Below are 21,755 nucleotides of genomic sequence, written 5' to 3' on the forward strand. Positions count from 1 at the left end.
GGTTGATTGTGCATCTAGTTCTTATTTAATTTATTATTACACTTTTCTTTTATTAATAACAACTGGACTGGTATTGTTAAAAAGTGAAAAAAACATCAGTTTTTATTTATTACGCTTTTTAACAATACCAGGGGGCCGATTTTTTAATTTCGATCGCTCGATTTCGTCACTCAAAAATCGGTGGAAAACGGCGAGATGCTGATTTTTGAAATACGAGCGATATAAATTGTGAATTTAGTGGTATTGACCACTAGTTTTTGATTCTATTAGTAGAATTTACATGCCTAGTAGTGGAGATATTACTGAACGAAATACACGAAATCGAGCGGTCGAATTTCAAAAATCGGCCTCCTGGCGCTGGCGCCAGGCGCTAGCAGGCGCCTCTATCGGTCAAATTCGGCAATACAAGCGTCATTCGTTCATTTCTTTTGTTTGACTGGTAATGTTGGCTAAACTTAATCACAAAGTATTTTGCATTTTGAAATGAATATTAAAAATGCAAAATACGTCTCGAAAAGTATTTCAAATAAAATACAAAATGGTTTTTACTAAAAGGCATTTAAATGCAAAATACAAAATAGGTATTTTGCATTTTGTATTTGCATTTTAAATAGAAGTATTTCAAATAAATCGCATCTCTGGGTTTTTACGCTTAAATGGCTGACTCGATTTAGATACAATTCATTTTATAACGTAAAGCTCAAGCGTAAGCTATTCATAGCGTAAAGTCAATTTTCTTTTTTGTTTTCTTTTTTTTAGGTTTAGTCGTTTAATTCCGCCCTTACGCCCTTCGCTAGCAATCCGTGATACCGATGCATGCGAAACACCTAATACACAAATCAAATGATTACAAGACATCAACCAAATCGTGACGACCTGACTATAGTGACATTTGTCCATAAGTTTGAAACTTACCCGTCAATTCAGATGCTAATTTCGTTATATTTTCTAATGGAAGAAATTTCTCTCCCGCACGTTTTTTTCCAATAAATAGCTATATACACTATTTACAACTTTTTTCTCTGTAAAATCTAAAACTTTCGGCATGATTATTGCAGTCTAATAATAATTTACACGAAACTAGACAAAGCAATGTTTACATTGTCAATATTGACAACTATCATAGAGGGTAGATGTTGTCTATTATTAAAATTGTTGCCATTGCTAGAAATTAGTACCCTCAATAGATCCTGGTTCACCTATACACGGCGGGAAGAAGTTGATAACTCGAGATATTTTATTAAAGAAATTAGAACTTTAAATTAAATTACGTAAGGTTCAAATTTCTTCCATTTTTTCCCGCGAGTTTCCCTTATCGTCCTTTTACCTTGGCAACTCCTGGTTTTGTTCTCACAAACTATATATCTCTTTCAGAAACTAATAGTCAGAAGAGTGTGTATCCTTACCTCTCCTAACGTGGTCTTCTCTAGTCTTCCTTTAACTCGTCTGGCGAACTCTTGGTCGAGTGGCTGCACCAACTCAGCCGTGATGATGGGAGTCGAGATGTTCTTCGAAGCGTTGATGATCTCCTTGACTCGGGGCACGCCCTGGGTGATGTTCATGGAGGCGACGCCCGCGAAGTGGAAGGTTTTCAGGGTCATCTGCGTGCCGGGCTCTCCGATACTCTGGGGACAATTTGTAGGGTATTAGCACAGAATAAGTAATAGTATTATCATACAGAACGGACACGCACCGCCCCGCCCCGATTCGGATTACCTCGCCCGCGACAGGCCGCGACATGAATGTGTGCGTAAGTCGCTCTACTGAGAACATATGTCAGGATTCCGTCAGAAACTCAATGACGCGAGAACAGACGTGCCGCGCACACATATAAACGCAAATCATTTTTGATGTATGGCGTGTCCGCCCTGTGGTATTAGTAAAGTCATATGGCGTTATTCAAAAACGGTTGCTAACTTAATCAGTTGATGATCGACTTGTTCCTATATGGCGTTATTGGTGTTACGCCATAGAGAGGGACAAACGATGATCATCAGCGGATTAACTTAGCAGACGTTTATAGGGGAATAGCGTATAACAAGTTGAGACCAGCGGTGTTAGTCTGTTTTATGAAAATAAGGACGATTCTTATAATCAAACAGTGTGTTTTTTGTACGCTGTACTCGGTGATTTTTGCGATTTCGAGGTTGATCCCAAAGTAAAAGTATTTCAGAATGACCTGCATAATGTACTTCGTAGATTATGGCTAATAACACGTGATAATATTAGAGGTTCTTTAACCGCTTACCATTATACTGGCCGTAAAATAATTCCAGCGACTTGGTATAAAAACACTTTTTTTTAAATATATATGTTACGAAAGGGTCACTCACGCATTTTAAATCGAAAAACGCTCGTCGAAATATATTTAATATAGCTTTGTCTCACGGAAGTTTTGTTATTAAAACACTTTGTTTTAATTGATACCCACCAAGTTACCTCCACGCCCATATGCCCCAGAATATAATGCCATAACGCAGGATAAAAAGAACAAAACCATATCCTTGAGAAACATGTAGATGTTAGTCATATACCTGTGCGGCAAGTGCCCCGACAGCAGTGCCAGGCTCTATGATGCTCCGCTGGTACTTGTCGTGGCACACTCGGATGAACTTCACGAGCTGCGTGAGAGTGAGCCGCTCTAGTTGGTACACGATGGCGCCGCAGTGGGCGTAGTTGGTGCGGAGGGATCGGACCTTGTTGGCTATGGTTTTGTACCTTGTTGGCTATGTACCTGTGCGGCAAGTGCCCCGACAGCAGTGCCAGGCTCTATGATGCTCCGCTGGTACTTGTCGTGGCAGACTCGGATGAACTTCACGAGCTGCGTGAGAGTGAGCCGCTCTAGCTGGTACACGATGGCGCCGCAGTGGGCGTAGTTGGTGCGGAGGGATCGGACCTTGTTGGCTATGGTTTTGTACCTTGTTGGCTATGTACCTGTGCGGCAAGTGCCCCGACAGCAGTGCCAGGCTCTATGATGCTCCGCTGGTACTTGTCGTGGCACACTCGGATGAACTTCACGAGCTGCGTGAGCGTGAGCCGCTCCAGCTGGTACACGATGGCGCCGCAGTGGGCGTAGTTGGTGCGGAGGCAACGGACCTTGTTGGCTATGGTTTTAAGGAACGCCCTGAAAAAAAACATACTGTCAAATATAGTCTGTCAAGCTGGATATATCAGTGGCAATGTAAAGCAAACTAAAGTATGGTATCCCTAGGAAACGAACAAAAAGCAGCAATGTACGCAGTAATGTATGCTATAAACTGTAGTAATCTATCTTATGTAAATAAAATTGTGACGTGTAATATGAAATAATATTATAAACAAATGAGTATGAGTATGAGTACATCGAACAACGATGAAATGTAAACAAAACAGTACAACAAATAAGATATAAATGACACGCGATGTTCGAACAATTCAAACTTAGTTTTGCGAATTTTCAAATTTGCCGCTTTTTTTTCTACTGACAAGATTTGACAAGTATATTTACTATTTCGAAATATGTCCTAAGGTACTACACAATTCAATTCACAAAAAAATGTTCGTTAACCGCAATAACCCTAAACTGATTAATACTATAAAGAAGACATCTTGCGTTCTCTTTCGTACATCTCTAAAATATTGGTCAAGATCTCCATCCCAAGAATCGAGATAACGTGTCAACGGGACTGAATGTCGAATGTTTGGTGAGATCTCGAGATATCGAGATTGTAAACTGAATAAAACTTCTGATAACCAGAAATTGAGTTCGTACTGTGATTCTTACAAGAGTTCATTCTTGAATTCCTGCGTGCACGTTTTGAAATCATCCAAGGCTAGGGTCTCTTCCGCCGCCACCACGATGCCGTCACCATCCAGAGGTTCCTCGTCCCTGGTAAACAATTAAAAATGTTGGTTTAGGGAATGGCAAAGGGGAAAGATTATTAGCACTAACTTACCGAGCATTGATAGACCTTATGTCTTGGTATTAAGGATGCAAATTGCTTGCTTACCTGTGTAAGTTCTGTGCCCGGACGTCTTGTAACACTCGCGGCAGGTCGACGGGTTGGCCCTGGGCCTCCATGTAGCTGGGGTCGAGTCCGTCGCTGCCGTATTTGAACTGAACCTCTCGGTCGTATCATAGAGAGACTAATAGCTACTAACTTAGACCTTATGTCGTAGCCTTAAGGTTCAAGGTTAGTCTGTACCTGTGCAAGTTCTGTGCCTGGACGTCTTGTAACACTCGCGGCAGGTCGACGGGTTGGCCCTGGGCCTCCATGTAACTGGGGTCGAGTCCGTCGCTGCCGTATTTGAACTGAACCTCTCGGTCACTATTGGTCGACCTTATCTCGTTGTATTAAGGTTCAAGGTTGGTCTGTACCTGTGCAGGTTCTGTGCCCGGACGTCTTGTAACACGCGCGGCAGGTCGACGGGTTGGCCCTGGGCCTCCATGTAGCTGGGGTCGAGTCCGTCGCTGCCGTATTTGAACTGTATCACTTCGCCGGACGCGTTTCGGACCGTCATGTCGTAGTGGAGGACTAGGTCTTCTAATGACTGAAGGAGGAACAGACAGATTAACGAACAAATTTAAGCACTTACTACCAACACTGTGCATCCTGTGCACCCGAAAGAGCTCTTCCAATTTCTTAGGGTGGTATTTCATCTGTCCAATTTCTTTGTCCAATATGTGTTTTGTCTCGCATTTTGCTTGAGAGAGAGAGAGAGTGAGACGCCATGAGATTGGACAGATGGAATACCACCCTTAGACATAATAAAAACATACCAACATTACCAACATACTAGAAGCCGGATGTTCTATCATTTTCATCAAATTACATAACATAAATGCCTTCCGATTTCTAGACACATATTGAACCGTACCTTGACTAATCGACGCTGCAGATACCCAGTCTCGGCCGTCTTTACGGCGGTGTCGACCAGGCCCTCTCTTCCACCCATCGTGTGGAAGAAGAACTCGGTCGGTGTAAGGCCGGAGTAGAAGCTGTTCTCTACGAAGCCACGAGCGGCCGGGATCTTGGCTGTAATGAAAAGACACATCATGACAGCGCGACCATCTTAGATCCCGTGGTAGCGGATTATGCCTCGAACTAACTAGTGACTATTAACTCTTAAATTACACGATTTAAAAATAAATATTGACGTTTCAAAAAGTTCTATCCGGTCGTGTTACCTTAGTTCATGGCAATTATCGAGTACGCACACACAACTGCAAAAGTGCATACCCATTTTATGAGTGTATTTCATTCACTTTTGCAGCGTTCTGTACACTCAATAAAAGTGCTTTAGGGTGGTATTCCATCTGTCCAATGTGCATTTTGTCTCACAATTTGCTAAATGAGAGAGTGAGACGCAATGACATTGGACCAACATATTGGACAGATGAAATACCACCCTTACGCACGACGCAATATTTTTACTTTGAAATCATAGCCATACTAAACTTTATGTTCAAGGAAAAAGAGTCGGTTGTTCCGTGTCTCTCGAAATGTGATAGAATACTAGACTTTATTTTTAAGCACATTGAGTCGGTTTTTAAACTTACAGTGTCTCTCGAAGTGTGGTAACGAGCGGTCTTCGAATCCGTTGGGCACTCGCTTGCCGTTCAGCGCCTGCTGGCCCACGCAGGCTATCATCTGCGATATGTTGATATTCGACCCTGTTAACATACAAATAAGGTTGGTTTTGCAATGAACTCGTGGACTTAAAATTTACACTGGACTAACTTTTAACTAATAATTTTGTGAAAATAGACTAAAGAATAGACAAAGAAAAAACCGGGCGAGAGGAACCAACCCAAGGGTGGTATTTGACTCGCCATCGCCACACTAGGCCACATTGCCACGTTAACGCGTAGAAGGTTGACGTTTTGTCTAATAAAGATATGCCATTTTCTAGTATAATTAGGCGTTAAAGAATTTCTACTTATTTTACTGGCTATAAGGAACAAACTTCAAGAACTCTACAACTTTAACTTGCCTTTAGATCCGCTCTGCGCCATAATAAGAGGTGCGTTGGTTGGATGCAACTCGCGGAAACACGCTTTAGCAGCCAACTCTCTAAAACAAAAAAAAAATCGTTATTTATGTTTATTATTTAAATTAACCCTTATGATAAGCACATTAGAACATATACAATCTACCCTAAAATATTTTTTTTAATATTCAACTATTGAAGTTGATATACACATGTCCTAATATACCTCCTTGCGGAACTCCCCAACTTTTTGTCCTAAAGTTCCACTGTAAAATATACTTTATTCCTAACACTACGCATTTTCCAATACCTGATGCTGCTCAGCTCGCTCAGCATGACCGCCTCAAGCGACTCCTCCATACTACAGCCGGGTTGGCACTGCAGCGTCCCTTTCTCCATCTCCAGGATGTAGGCATCGCATTTGGAGTAACCGGACTGTAGGAGTCTATTCTAAGCTTCTTTAAGATGTATATCTTTAACTCTATGTTACAGTTTTAGACTATAGAAGTTGAAATACACAAGTCCTATTATACCTCCTTGCGGAACTCCCCAACTTTTTGTCCTAAAGTTCCACTGTAAAATGTACTTTATTTCTAATAACATAAAGCGCATTTTCCAATACCTGATGCTGCTCAGCTCGCTCAGCATGACCGCCTCAAGCGACTCCTCCATACTACAGCCGGGTTGGCACTGCAGCGTCCCCTTCTCCATCTCCAGGATGTAGGCATCGCATTTGGAGTAACCGGACTCTAGTAGTCTGTTCTAAGGTTCTTTAAGATGTATATCTTTAACTCTATTTTACAGTTTTAGACTATAGATGTTGAAATACACAAGTCCTATTATACCTCCTTGCGGAACTCCCCAACTTTTTGTCCTAAAGTTCCACTGTAAAATATACTTTATTCCTAACACCATACAGCGCATTTTCCAATACCTGATGCTGCTCAGTTCGCTCAGCATGACCGCCTCGAGCGACTCCTCCATACTACAGCCGGGTTGGCACTGCAGCGTCCCCTTCTCCATCTCCAGGATGTAGGCATCGCATTTGGAGTAACCGGACTCCAGGAGGCGGTTCTTGGCCTCGATGAGACGTCGGCCTGGCGTCACGTCGCTGATGCCGAAGCTGAAGCCACGGTTCATCATGTAGTAGGACGCCATGCGTGCCAATCTAAAAGGAAGTTAAGTGTTAGGAGGTTTATAAAACGTTCAACCTTTCAAAAGTTCAAAGTTTGAAGTTGTATTTAATCGGTGAAAACGTCTCTCTCTCTCTCTCTGTCTTTGTTGACTTTTGAGTGTAAACTACACACAACTTTTCAATAATTTATTGACCACCAACAAAAATACTTTCGTATATCCGGATATTTCGCAATAATACTCAACCGATTCTCGTGAACTTTTGTGAGCATACGTTTTAAATTTTAATTTAAAAAAAATATTTGACGAAATGCGGGTAGTTACGTAAACAACAAGTTTTCCACTATTTGCGGTACGAGTACTTATCTCTCAGATAGCATCAAAGTATGTATTGCATGGTTAAAAAAGAGGAATGTCAGTCATACTAAATTTCAATTAAATGTACAATTTCATCGGTATTCCTACTACGCGCATCAAGTTTGGAGAGCATTACCTGTTTTATATATTCGAGTCTCACGGGAGTCTTATAGTCCTACACCGGAACATGCGACACAAAAGAAAACCACCGTGTCGCCGAAATTTTTAGCTTTTAAGATTTTTATTATTGTATGTATTTTAGTTTGTAAGGTATGTATCTTTTGGGCCTTAGTTGCCTGACAATAAATGATATTTTATATAATCTTATAGTCGATATTTTTACCTCCACATGCCTCTAACGGCGTGCTCCTCGCCCCAATCCCGGAGCAGAATGTAGAAGATGCTGCTTTTGGTGCCCGAGCCGAGTGTGCTCTTGTCCATAGAGCCGCAGATCAGCTCCGAGTTGCGGATTATTACATCTGTACACAAATAAAGTCTGGGTGTCTGGCGACCTACGAGCTGGCGCATTTTCTAAAACTCGGCCTCACTGCGCAGAGGGGGAATGCGGCCAGTGTTCTGGGAACAACGGGCGAAAATAACAGCTCCGCGTTAATTAAATCGAAACAGTGGAAATAAGCCCCCGGAAATCCGGAAGCGGGCATATTATTTAGTTTAAGGTGCATGTGAATCGATAGTGACGATATTTACTCATAAAAGTATTGTTTGATGTGAAAATAAGTGCAATAAACGTTAACGGCTGTGTTGAGTCATTGTCCATGCGCCATCTCTGTCGCGCGCGTGGACATGCATATGGGACTCGCCGCTCGCACGCGCTGACATCTACACCTACCCAACGCATGAACAAACCGACTGCACAGCAAGTATAATTAGAGATTAAGAACACAAGATACAATAAAAACATTCAAAAATGAAGTGCTTTGGTTGTGAATTAGTTATAAATGTTCGCTTAGAGCTATTGACATGCGTCACCTGTCGGGCTACTTATCACTATTCGTGCACTAGTATGACTTCAGCTTATTATAGAGAACACGGAAAGGATCTAAAACTATATTGGATCTGCCAAAACTGCGATAACATTACACGCAGGAAAAGAGATGATAATACCCCTGTACGAAACCGGTACTTACCCCCAGCACCGCCATCGGCCCCGTGCCTCGACGACACCACCATGTCAGTCGATGATCTGCTAAATTTAGACGAAGATACACACTCTCAAATATATAATAAAACTGAATCAATCAACAACATCACAGCACAAAACTCATCCACAAATAACGCATCCCCAACTAATACAAACGACCGGCCGCTCACACTAGATCAACTTAGCGCCCTTCTGGATAAAAAATTGGATCGATATAAAACAACCATGTTGGCTGAGATGAAAGCCACGATACAAAAAGAAATAAATACAAGTATACAGCAACTAAAACAGGATATAACTCAAGAAATCAATACACTATCATCACAACACGAAATTCAAAAAAGTGAATTACTGAATACTAAGGCAAAAATAGAACAATTAGAGAAGGAAACCCACCAATTAAAGACAGAACTGCGCGAGCTAAAATATAAATTAGGGACAGAAACAAACACAACTAAAAATATCGAACAAAATAAAACAATAATTCTGTATGGCCTAGACGAGTATGAATTGGAAACGGAATCAGATCTATGTCGCCGTGTTGATAACATGTTCGCCGATGTTATGAATATAAATATCAACGGTTTTATAGAACAAGCCACTCGAATAGGTAAAAGAGGGCACCGTCGCCCTTTACGGTTAGACCTCTTAAGCAGACGAATGACCAACTACATACTTCAAAACGCACACTTTTTTAAAAACACGGGTTACGCAATTTCACCCTTCCTAGATAAAAAAGCATTAGAAGAAAGAATGTTACTTAGAGAAAATATGAGAAGAGCGCGCCAAGAGGGCAAATATGCCACCATTAGAAACAACAAGCTTTTTATAAACGGCATAGAATACGTTAACCGTGAAAATAGACCACGAGAAGTGCAAGCGCAGCAGTTAGATAGCGCACCGATCACGTCATCATGCATACAACAACAAACAACCCCGAACGCACCGAATGAAAAAATAATACCCATAAGTACACAAACAGATAACGATCACAACAAAACTGATTCCTTTCGTGAATGAACTTACCATTCTAGTTCAAAATGCTCAAAGCCTAAAAAACAAGATCGACATTATGGAGACATTTCTACTAGACAAAAAAATACCAATAGCATGTGTCAGTGAAACCTGGATATCCGAAAACCAAAAGGAATTTATTACATTCATCAACTATGATTTCGCAGCCTCATTTAATAGGAGCCAACGCCAAGGAGGAGGAGTGGCAATTCTGTTACAACAAAACATCGAATTTACGGAAAGAATAGATATATCTAAGCTATCAATAGAGTTCATTTTCGAGTGTTGTGCCGTAGAAATTCCTAATGAAAACATACTTTTAATAAACATTTATAGACCAGATCGCGACGTTGAAACCTTTTTTGACTGCTTAAATAGGCTACTTTGTAAAATACAGCAAATAGAAAAAAATAGACAGACTTTTATAGTTGGTGACTTTAATATAAACATGTTGGGTAATTCTCCGTTCAAATACAGATTAATTGACACTATGTTATGTTATAATTTTAAGCAAATTGTAAAACAACCTACAAGGGAAATAAATAACTCATCTACATGTATCGACCTAATTTTTACTAACCAGTCAAAGTACAATGTTGAGGTAGAAGATAACGGCATATCGGACCATAAAAGCGTTCTGCTGACACTCCAAAGACAAGATACACAAAAAGCTCAAAACCCGTGGTACACATATAGTAGAATCTTTAGCGAAAAAAACATGTTACTATTTAAACAAGAACTAGCCAAAATAAATTGGAACAGCGTGTTGTTGGAAAAAAATAACTTAAACCAAAACTTTCAGGCATTCCACAATACATTACAAAACATTTTAAATACCTATTTACCGAAGAGACGTATAAAACTAGTACCAACCCATAATAAAACATGGCTAACGAAAGGCCTAAAACTCGCTTGCCGACATAAACGACAACTGAAAAGCTTCGTCAATACTACAAATAACTTAATAATTCATGATCACTATAAAAAATACGAGAAAATTCTCAAAAAATGTATAAAAAAATCTAAGAAATTAAATCATATTAATCAAATAAAACGATCAAATAATAAAGTAAAGACTATGTGGACACTTATAAATAACATAACCCGCAGAAACAAGAGAAACATCCACAAAAATATTACATTAAAAACGGACAGTATTATTTTAGAATCGTCCCAGCAAATAGCAAACCTGTTTAACGAGCACTTTGCATCGGTGGGTGAATCATCGGCTCCCGCGCCGTGCTCGCCCGCCGCGGGAGCGACAGCACCGCGCATCGGACGCCCTGTTATCTATCCTACTATCAATTCAATCTATATTAGTCCAGTCAATGAAGACGAAATAATTAAATTGATACGTAAGTTAAAAAATAAAAAAAGTTATGGTATTGACGAACTTCCACCCGCCTTAATAAAAAAATGCGATGTTGAACTAGCAGCCCCATTGACTAGACTGATAAACCAATCGTTTGACGAAGGTGCTTTCCCAGAACTACTCAAAATAGCTAAAATTAAACCAATCTTAAAACCAGGCGGTACTGCAAATAATCCTAATCAATACCGACCTATTGCTCTGCTACCATCTGTGTCAAAAATTTTTGAAAAAACTATGGCAAATCGATTGTATAACTTTCTCGAAAAATATAATATTTTAGACCCAAATCAACACGGATTTCGAAAATGCCATTCAACAGCTTTAGCAGTATACAAATATATAACACATATTTAAGAGAACTTAAATATAAAACAATATAGTATAGGGCTACTCTTAGACATGACTAAGGCATACGACAAAGTATCCCATGAGATCTTACTAGCTAAACTCTACGGCCTAGGAGTACGCGGCATGGCCCACAAATGGTTCCAATCATACTTACAGAATCGGAAACAATACGTCCAAATAGATTATTACGACCATCAGAGCCGTGAGATTACGAGCGCAAACTCTCAACTACGTCAGACCACTTGCTCCCTCCCTCAAGGCAGTATTTTAGCCTGCACCCTATTCTTAGCGTACATCAACGATCTGCCTAAAGTTTTAGATAAAAGTACAAAATGTGTCATGTTTGCAGACGACGTCTCTTTGCTATTTAACGCTACGGACAGTACCGAAGCCAACCTAAAACTTTCGACCCTCTTACACACTGTCAAAAAATGGCTTGCCGAGCATAATTTAGACATAAACCTACAGAAAACAAAAATCATTCAATTTAAACCGACACAGAAAAGACCATTAGAACTAGAACTACAAATAAATAACAATACAATAGAAGAGGTTAATGATTTCAAACTATTGGGTATAACTATAGATTCAGGGCTAAACTGGAAAGCGCACGTCCAAGGCCTTAAAACAAAAATAGTCAGATTTATTTACGCTCTTGGCATATTAAAAGCAAACACGGATTTTGAGTCGGCTTTATCGGTATATTTTGCATATATTTACTCTGGCCTCCGATATGGCGTACTTCTCTGGGGTGATAGCACAGACGCCAAAGAAATATTCATTTTACAGAAAAAGTGTATACGAATCTTAGCGAATGTACACATTCCTAACAGCTGCCGGCCTCTTTTTATCAAATATAAGCTGTTGACACTACCCTCAATATACATAATGGAGGCTGCACTTTTTGTCAGACAACATACAGAACTATTCCCACCGAAAATCGATACGTATAAAACTAGAAGCCAATATAGAAATAAGCTGTTAGTGCCAAGATCTACCTTAGCTATGTATAAAAAAGGACCGCAGTACAAATGTATACAAATTTTTAATAATATCCCTAATGCTATCAAAGCCGAACCAGATGACAAAATGTTTAACACTAGACTAAAAACCCTGTTAATAGAAAATTGTTATTACACAGTCAAATCGTTTCTCGAAGATAATACGCTAGATAATAAGTATGACATTGAATTAATTTAGGATTTAATTATTATTATTTTTAAATTATAGCTTGACCTACTAGTACCAACAATAAATCTACTATTAACTATACGATTAGAAAAGACGTCCGGAAAATAAACTATACTATATTTTGACAAAATAATTCCATTAACTATTTAATATTCCAATTTATTTATTGACATTGTAATCCTGAATTAATTTATGTGACTATGTAGATGCTATTTTATTAAATAATTGGTAACTTTAAATGATTATGTTATATAACCTGATAGAATCGTATAAAGTCCTATATAACTGTAAATATAAGTACCTACTATTGTGTGCCCTTACAGGGTGTCATGAACTGACCTCTTAAATTGTAACACCTTATTATGTACATGACAATGCAATATTGAATAAATGACTAAATGACTAAATGACAACGTCTCAGGCTAATTTAGGTTTAGACTTATGATCATTTGTTTAATCTCTGTTATAAATAACCTTTGTAGTGAACCCCAAAAAAACATTTGAATTGAAGATGTAACTAAAGTGAAAAACAACAAGTTATAATCAATGATCGGAATAGGTAGTGCCATTTGGGGTGAATGACCTCAAACATTGTACTTAACATGGATAAGACTCGGGATTCCAAGACTCTCATTTTTAGGGTTTCGTACCTCAAAAGGAAAAAACGGAACCCTCGTGCACGGAATAGGATCACTCGTGCGTCTGTCTGTCCGTCCGTCTATCACAGCCCATTTTCGCCGAAACTACTGGACCAATTAAGTTGGAATTTGGCACACATATGTAAGTTTGTAACCCAAAGATGGACGTGTAACGTAAATAAATGAATTTTAAATATGGAGGCCATTTTTGGGGGGTAAATGAGAAAATTAAAAAATAAAGTTTTTCAAACTATATCGTGTTACATATCAAATGAAAGAGCTCATTGTAAGGATTTCAAATATAATTTTAGGATTAATAGTTTAGCAGTTATTCAAGAAAATAGGCAAAAAATTACCATTCCACCCCCCCTTATCTCCGAAACTACTGGGTCTAAACTTTTGAAAAAATACACATAATAGTTCTTTACACAGACAGTTTCTATAGATGACAGGAAAACCTATTAGAAATGTGCAGTCAAGCGTGAGTCGGACTTAATATACGGAACCCTTGGAACTCGAGTCCGACTCGCACTTGGCCGGATTTATTCACAAAAATATTTTTTGGCATGTCTTTAATTGAAGTAGGTAATATGAAATCCCGGGGTGAAAAGGTATATCCATACTAAGCTTACGCACCGAAGTCCCGTGAAATGGCACTACCAATTCCGATCACTGGTTATAATAGCAATTGTCATGATGAATTTAATTACAAACCTATGAAGCAGCTCACAAAACACGCATTCGTGCCAAATGTATAGTTTCCGAGTAAAATTTTCGTGGCTGACGTACAGTCAACGTCACAAACATTTTACATTTTTCGCCTTATTACAAAGGAGTAAAGTGCAAAAGTGTAACATATCTTTGACGTCGACTGTACAGACACATGATTTTTGCTATATTATCTACGAAACCCTTTTACAAGGTTATTGATACTGAATCTACTTACATGAATCTTGTACGCACATGTCCTTGTTGCTGGTGTAGTTCTTTCCTTTTGTTTCTAAGTTCGCCTTTACCTCGCACCGCTTGTTGGGTTTCAGGATCAAACTAAAAAAAATAGACACAATAATCTATTTTTTTATTTACTACTTTTTTTTATTAAATCCCAAAGGTCTAAATATGCCTGCCAAAAAACGACCTTGAAGTTTTAAATTTAGAATTTAATTTTCATTTCCTAGGAAATCATTCTTACTCAAGTACTCACACACACAGTAGCATTACTTATCGTACCTGAATATCTGCTTCCCAGTCCATAACCTCCTAGGCTTCAGTATGGCCGATGGTGGCATGTCTATCTTCATAGTGGCATCAGGCCCCGACAGCAGGCACGCAGCTAACTGTTGAGCCTCTCTAGTAAACAACGTATCGTACCTGAATATCTGCTTCCCAGTCCATAACCTCCTAGGCTTCAGTATGGCCGGTGGTGGCATGTCTATCTTCATAGTAGCATCAGGCCCGGCCAGCAGGCACGCCGCTAACTGTTGAGCCTCTCTAGTAAACACCGTATCGTACCTGAATATCTGCTTGCCAGTCCATAACCTCCTAGGCTTCAGTATGGCCGGTGGTGGCATGTCTATCTTCATAGTGGCATCAGGCCCCGACAGCAGGCACGCAGCTAACAGTTGACACTCTCTAGTAAACAACGTATCGTACCTGAATATCTGTTTCCCAGTCCATAACCTCCTAGGCTTCAGTATGGCCGGTGGTGGCATGTCTATCTTCATAGTGGCATCAGGCCCCGGCCAGCAGGCACGCAGCTAACTGTGGAGCCTCTCTAGTAAACAACGTATCGTACCTGAATATCTGCTTGCCAGTCCATAACCTCCTAGGCTTTAGTATGGCCGGTGGTGGCATGTCTATCTTCATAGTGGAATCAGGCCCCGACAGCAGGCACGCAGCTAACTGTTGAGCCTCTCTAGTAAACAACGTATCGTACCTGAATATCTGCTTGCCAGTCCATAATCTCCTAGGCTTCAGTATGGCCGGTGGTGGCATGTCTATCTTCATAGTGGCATCAGGCCCGGCCAGTAGGCACGCAGCTAACTATACAGCCTTATTTTATAAAGGTCTTGTAAAAGTTTATCTTGTGACATCGTGTGACCAAGTCACTATTAATATGATTCTGTGTCGGGCAAGTAAAGCAATTATTACCTGAATATCTGCTTGCCAGTCCATAATCTCCTAGGCTTCAGTATGGCCGGTGGTGGCATGTCTATCTTCATAGTAGCATCAGGCCCGGCCAGTAGGCACGCAGCTAACTGTGGAGCCTCTCTAGTAAACAACGTATCGTACCTGAATATCTGCTTCCCAGTCCATAACCTCCTAGGCTTCAGTATGGCCGGTGGTGGCATGTCTATCTTCATAGTGGCATCAGGCCCGGCCAGTAGGCACGCAGCTAACTGCTGAGCCTCTTCTCTCGTGAAGAAAGTGTCGCGTTGAGTGATGAGATAGCCGCCGGTGATGAAGTCTTGCGTGGCTGCGATTAGGAGTTCGCCGTTGCGCGGAGTCACGAGGTTGGACTTGTTCTGTTTGGTAAAGAAAAAAAAACAAATGATTACAAAACATGTAACGTGTTACATGTGTGTGTGTGTGTGTGTTTTGTGTGTGTGTGTGTGTGTGTGTGTGTGTTTTATTCATTCATTCATTGATTCAAAAGATTGTAGTTGACTACTAAATAGTATGTTATACAGTGTGTAAACCAAGCAACATATTGCAGCTCGCTGTATATGATACAGTACAGTAGTAGGTTATCAAGCGGTAATATTTTTTAGCGCCATCTACTTAAATACCGCGTTTTACAAATAAATAACGGTGTAACAAATGAAGACTTGTATCATGTAATCGTTATGTTGTGTTATGTATAGATATGTGGGTACTTGTAATATGTATGTATACCGTTAGTCGGAATAAAGCATCAGCTGTGTTAATGTACTCTCGTTGTTTTAATTATCAAATACTTCATTGGCGACTTCGGAAAACAAGTTTTAAGCTATTTATTGCAATAATAGCCTGTGAGACGCGTGCGAAATAAATAATACAATGTCTATTGGTAAAATTCGCGAGTTCGACATCGAAAATGGCAGTTGGGACTTGTACTGTGAGCGACTCGAAATGTATTTTAACGCTAATTCCGTGGTGAAGGATAAGCAGTTATCAACTTTGATTGCAGTGGTTGGTGATCGGTGTTATGAGTTAATGACAAATCTGGCAAGTCCAAAAAAACCATCGGAATTATCTTACACGGAGTTGGTAGCGTTGGTGCAAAAACATTTAAAGCCGAAGCCGTCCATAATGGCCGAACGATACCGTTTTCGGCTTAGAAGGCAAGCGGCGGGTGAGTCCATATCGCAATACATGGCGGAGCTAAAGAAGTTGGCGCGAACTTGCGATTTTAAAGAAAATTTAGCGGACAACCTTCGAGACCAGTTAGTATGCGGCGTGAGTGGGGACGTTATACGGCAACGGCTGTTTGCAGAGGAGGATTTGACGTATGCTAAGGCGGTGACTTTGGCATGTTCATTGGAGGCGGCGGAGCGTGATGCAGCAATTATGACGGGCGGCGGCAGTCGAGCAGCCGGAGAGCCCGCGGGAGCGGTGCATCGCGTGGCTAGCGGGGACGGCGCGGGGCGCGGGGCCGGGCGGCGGCCGCCGGCGCAGCGCCAGCAGCGGGAAACAGGTTTTAGTGCGCGGGAGACAGCTGGAAGTGCAGGCGGTGCGACACCTTGTACTGCTTGCGGCGCCACTAATCATTGTTTTTCGACGTGCAAATTCAAAGAATATATATGTAGTATGTGTCGCAAGACGGGGCATTTACGTCGAATGTGTCCCAAGAGGTCGTCTGGCAATGAAAGAGCGACTCGAGGGCGCAATGGCGGCCGGTCACGGACCTATTTTGTTACCGGAGAGGATAGCGAATCGAATGAATCGGAAGAGGAGGAGGAAGCGTTATACAGAGTTTCGTTAAGCCAATACAAGCCGGTGAGTTTACCTATGTGTGTAAATGGAAAACAATTAATAATGGAGATTGACACTGGGGCGGCTGGTTCATTTATTAACAAACAAACTTACGAATTATATTTTAAGAATGAGACGCTAAAAAAACCAAGTAGTGTATTCAGATTTTACGACCGCACTAAAATGAAAACATATGGTGTAATTACAGTGTCTGTTACTTATGGTTCGATTACGAAAAATTTGGACTTATATGTTGTAGAACATGGTGAAACCAGTTTGCTAGGCAGAGAGTGAATTACGGGTAAAAATACCTATAATGAAGCGTAGCCCGGTTAGCGATGTCAATTCCGTTAGCAGTGTTAATAGCGATTTAAATGTAATTCTCGACAGATATAAGGAAGTTTTCGATGGGGGACTCGGGTGCTACAACGGTGGGACGGCCACGCTGCGCGTGCGCGAGGGTGCGGCGCCGGTGTACCGGCGCGCGCGACCGCTGCCTTTCGCGCTGCGGGGCCGCGTCGACGCCGAGCTGGACGCCATGCTGCGGAGCGGCGTCATCGAGCCCGTTGACTGCGCCGACTGGGCGACTCCCCTGGTTCCGGTAACTAAGAAGGATGGAGGTTTGAGAGTGTGCGCCGACTTTAAGGTGACGCTTAATCCGGTTCTTAAGGTAGATAGGTATCCGTTGCCGAAAGTTGAGGAGTTATTTGCTAATTTATCGGGGGGAGAATTGTTTACAAAAATAGACTTGTCACAGGCGTATAATCAGATTTGCTTGTCGGAGGAGTCGAAAATGTTGACAGTTATTAATACTCACCGAGGGCTTTTTAAGTACAATAGGCTTCCGTATGGCTTATCGTCGAGTTCCGGAATATTTTGTAGAATTAGCGAGTCAATAGTGAGGGATATTCCTAACGCTCAGAGTTTTTGTGACGATATTTTGATATTTGGTAAAAATCGGGAGGGTCATTTATCCACGCTAGAAGCTGTATTGAAGAGATTAAAGGATTTAGGTTTAAAATTAAAGAAAAGTAAGTGCACGTTTCTTGCCGATGAGGTCTGTTATTTAGGTTTTGTTGTTAGCAAAGACGGGATAAAACCAGACCCAAACAAGGTCGCAGCTGTAGCAAAAATGCCACCACCATCGTGCGTGACCGAGGTGCGATCGTTCTTAGGTATGGTTAATTTCTATTCTAAGTTCATTCCTAACGCAAGCGATATTTTGCACCACATGCATAACTTACTAAAGAAAGGTGCACGGTGGAATTGGACCACAAGTTGCGATGAGGCCTTTAATAAAATCAAATCCTTGTTGATAGGGAGGCGGATACTAGCGCACTTTGACCCTAACAACCACGTGACGCTAACTTGTGACGCTAGTCCACGCGGGGTCGCCGGCGTGCTCAGCCAGCCAGACGGGCAGGGGCGGGAGCGCCCGGTGGCATACGTATCAAGGAAACTTAATGCAGCTGAACAAAATTATTCACAGATACATCGAGAAGCACTCGCGATTGTTTTTTCTACTCAAAAATTTCATCAATATTTATATGGCAAGCGGTTCACTTTAGTAACTGATCATAAGCCCTTAATAAGTATTTTCGGTCCGCAAACTGGTGTGCCAAGCATGACTTCAAGTCGAATGCAGCGATGGGCATTGTTATTAATGGCTTATGATTTTGACATTCAATATGTAAACTCAGCGGGAAATTGCGCCGATGCGCTGTCGCGGTTACCAATAGGACAAAGTAAGGAATTTGACCCTCCGGAGCAATCTTTCTTGCATTTTGCATCTGATGCGCTTTTTCTAGACTGTAACGAAATACGTTTAAAGACGGCAAAAGATCCATTGCTAGGTCGAGTGGTCAATTATATAAAAAATGGTTGGCCCGACAGCGCGGAAATTAGGGAAATGCAACCATATTTTAATAGGCAAAAAGAGTTATATTTAGAACTTGACTGTGTCATGTGGGGCCATCGTGTTGTAATGCCGGAAGCGTGCCGCGAGATAGTGCTGCGAGAACTGCACGAGCCTCACATGGGCGTCGTGAAGACCAAGGCCATGGCCAGGAGTTACGTGTGGTGGCCCGGAATGGATGAGGCTATAGAAGCGCGGTGTCGCGCGTGCGACGCGTGCGCGGCGGTGGCTCCAGCGCCGCCGGCGAGCGCACCGGTGCCGTGGCATTGGCCGTCGCGAGCTTATGAAAGGGTCCATATCGATTTCCTAGGTCCATTAGATGGTCGTACCTACATGGTATCGATTGACGCGCGATCAAAATGGATAGAAGTGTCGTGCATGACACGGACGACCGCCGAAAGTGTAATAAGTAAATTATTAGAATCTTGGGCAAGGTGGGGAATTCCAAAACAAATAGTATCCGATAATGGCCCGCCGTTTTCTAGTAAACAATTTAATGACTTTTTAGAAAAAAATTGTGTGCGTCACATTTATTCCGCTCCTTATCATCCGGCGTCTAATGGAGCGGCGGAGGGAGCTGTAAAATTAATCAAAAATGTAATTAAAAAGGCGAAACACGAAGGGGTTAACATTGATAAAGCCATACTCAAATTTCTATTGCACTACCATAATACACCTCATTGTACCACCGGTGAGACGCCCGCTCGGCTGTTGCAGGGCCGCGACTTACGTATTCGATTAGATGCCATTAAACCAGATAGATCCGCTAAAGTCATCAACGAACAATCTAAAATGGTAGAACGGTCGCATAGGCCATCTAGGCACTTAGAAATAGGTGAGCCCGTGCAATACCGAACCTTCGGAACGGGTGCAAAATGGGCGGAAGGTCACGTAGCCAATAGGTTTGGGAAATCTGATTATACGATTGTGACAGGTGACGGATCTACACACCATCGACATATAGATCAAATGAAACGCCGACACTTAAGAAACTCAAACGTTTGTCCTCCATTCAATGCTGAAACCGAACCAGGGTGTGTCGTGCAGAGCGGTCGGCCGACTGGTATCGATGACGCCATGCCCAGCGTCGAGGTTACGGCGAACAGCCCTGGCGGTGACGCGAGACCCGCCTCGGAGCAGCCAGCACCATCGCAGGTGCCGGCGGCGCCCGTGGACGTGTCGCCTCGCGCGGGGGACGGGGAGCCGAAGGTAGTCGAGGGGGAGGACCCTAAACGAGCGAAGCGTGTCGACCCACCGTTACCGGCATTAGAAAAAAGAGTACCTAAAGTAGTAAAACGCTACGGATTTGAAATTGACTACATCTGTTAACGTTAAATTTAATATGCATAAAAAAATATATATAGTTATTTAGTTATACCTAGCCTTTCAAATGGCATACCTGTCTCGTTGTGTTATCCTTTTAGATATTAATTATTACCTACAGATACCTAAGTGCGTATTGTTAAGTTTTTACTAGTTATAGCTACATAAAATCAAAGATATTCACGCCAGCGTAAGGGAGAGAGGAAAGATAATATCAGCCCAGAATACCTACTTAGATGTGTGACGATAGGTAGTTATCTTTTTCCTTATACGAGCTAACATGAGTTCTATTGTGTTAGTATTACGATGCAATTCCATGTAAATAACTATTAACTAACTAACCGTATAATTGCTGTTAGATACTGATCTGCACAACAAATGTATACTTAGCATAAGTTTTTATTCTTATTAGTATTAAACTAGCGCCGCTTAGACCATAATTTTGTTACCTATTGTAAGTTTTACTTAAAATATTATATTACGATGTAATATCAGAATAAGTGTGGGGGTGTTATGTATAGATATGTGGGTACTTGTAATATGTATGTATACCGTTAGTCGGAATAAAGCATCAGCTGTGTTAATGTACTCTCGTTGTTTTAATTATCAAATACTTCATGTATACTTGGTCAACCAAATCTTGACAGTAGAAAAAGGCGGCAAATTTGAAAAATGTAGGCGCGAAGGGATATCGTCCCATAGAAAATTTTAATTTCGCGCGTTTTTTACTGACAAGATTTGGTTGACCAGCTATATTTTATAACTGCGATCCAGCTATCTAATTTGTGGCTTAAACTATTGTTTGTGGTAATCATCCTAAAAAAAACAAGTTAAATGCTACTTGAATACTGAGAAAAACGTGTATTTATTAACAATGTTTAATATTTTTTTCTTTTTTCGAATGGAAAAATAAACCTTACCCCCATAAGAATAAGCGCTTCAGCCCTAGCTTCTTCAGTCTGCGGCAAATGCATGTTCATCTCATCGCCGTCGAAATCAGCGTTGTAAGGTGTACACACGCACTCGTTGAACCTGCAAGTTGAATTTGAACTCTAAATACAATACCATTAAGTTTCACTTCGAATGATCTAAGTAGAATTTGTTTCAGAGAAAAAAAGTTCATATGCCTCATTTTTGCGTTATTGTGATTTGTACCTAATACAGTTGGAATACGATTCTTTTTTACAATTACCTAAATGTCCTCGCGCCTTGTGACACATGATGGATATATTTATGAAGTATTGATATAATTTAGACTCTAAATACAATGTCATTAAGTATAATTTCAAATATCAAAAGCACTGAGCATATAAAGGACAGAACTGACACAAGTATCACTCGAATTTTTGTGATTTGAACCTAATAGAGTTGGAATTA

The 21,755-nt window shown here is 41.0% G+C and overlaps 2 protein-coding genes across 3 annotated transcripts in view; one reads left to right on the plus strand and one right to left on the minus strand.

Moving 5' to 3' along the window:
- LOC134655837 (DNA-directed RNA polymerase III subunit RPC1) overlaps positions 1-21,755 on the minus strand; it is a 34,545-nt gene that overhangs the window by 4,856 nt on the left and 7,934 nt on the right. The window contains exons 10-21 of the mRNA XM_063511328.1: positions 21,299-21,410; positions 15,479-15,711; positions 14,133-14,233; positions 7,805-7,940; positions 6,905-7,138; positions 5,974-6,053; positions 5,540-5,653; positions 4,858-5,015; positions 4,358-4,530; positions 3,764-3,868; positions 2,935-3,124; positions 1,407-1,625 (exon numbers count right to left, since the gene is read on the minus strand). Coding sequence (XP_063367398.1) covers positions 1,407-1,625; positions 2,935-3,124; positions 3,764-3,868; positions 4,358-4,530; positions 4,858-5,015; positions 5,540-5,653; positions 5,974-6,053; positions 6,905-7,138; positions 7,805-7,940; positions 14,133-14,233; positions 15,479-15,711; positions 21,299-21,410 — 1,855 coding nt within the window. The remainder of the gene's footprint in view (positions 1-1,406; positions 1,626-2,934; positions 3,125-3,763; positions 3,869-4,357; positions 4,531-4,857; positions 5,016-5,539; positions 5,654-5,973; positions 6,054-6,904; positions 7,139-7,804; positions 7,941-14,132; positions 14,234-15,478; positions 15,712-21,298; positions 21,411-21,755) is intronic.
- Positions 16,046-20,401, plus strand: LOC134655800 (uncharacterized protein K02A2.6-like). Of its 2 annotated transcripts, none has more exons than XM_063511264.1 (2): positions 16,046-17,164; positions 17,531-17,636. In XM_063511264.1, the coding sequence occupies exons 1-2, from the start codon at positions 16,226-16,228 to the stop codon at positions 17,534-17,536; spliced, it is 945 nt and encodes a 314-aa protein (XP_063367334.1). In that variant the 5' UTR covers positions 16,046-16,225; the 3' UTR covers positions 17,537-17,636. The 2 variants fall into 2 exon arrangements, with proteins under 2 accessions (XP_063367334.1, XP_063367333.1); XM_063511263.1 differs by having other exon boundaries at positions 16,054-17,164; positions 17,531-20,401.

This window comes from Cydia amplana, chromosome 17 (assembly GCF_948474715.1).
Source record: "Cydia amplana chromosome 17, ilCydAmpl1.1, whole genome shotgun sequence".
NCBI lineage: Eukaryota > Metazoa > Arthropoda > Insecta > Lepidoptera > Tortricidae > Cydia > Cydia amplana.

What these genes read in the sequence shown, in the direction of transcription:
- LOC134655800 (XM_063511263.1), top strand. Translation starts at nt 17,679, where the DNA reads ATGCTGCGGAGCGGCGTCATCGAGCCCGTTGACTGCGCCGACTGGGCG.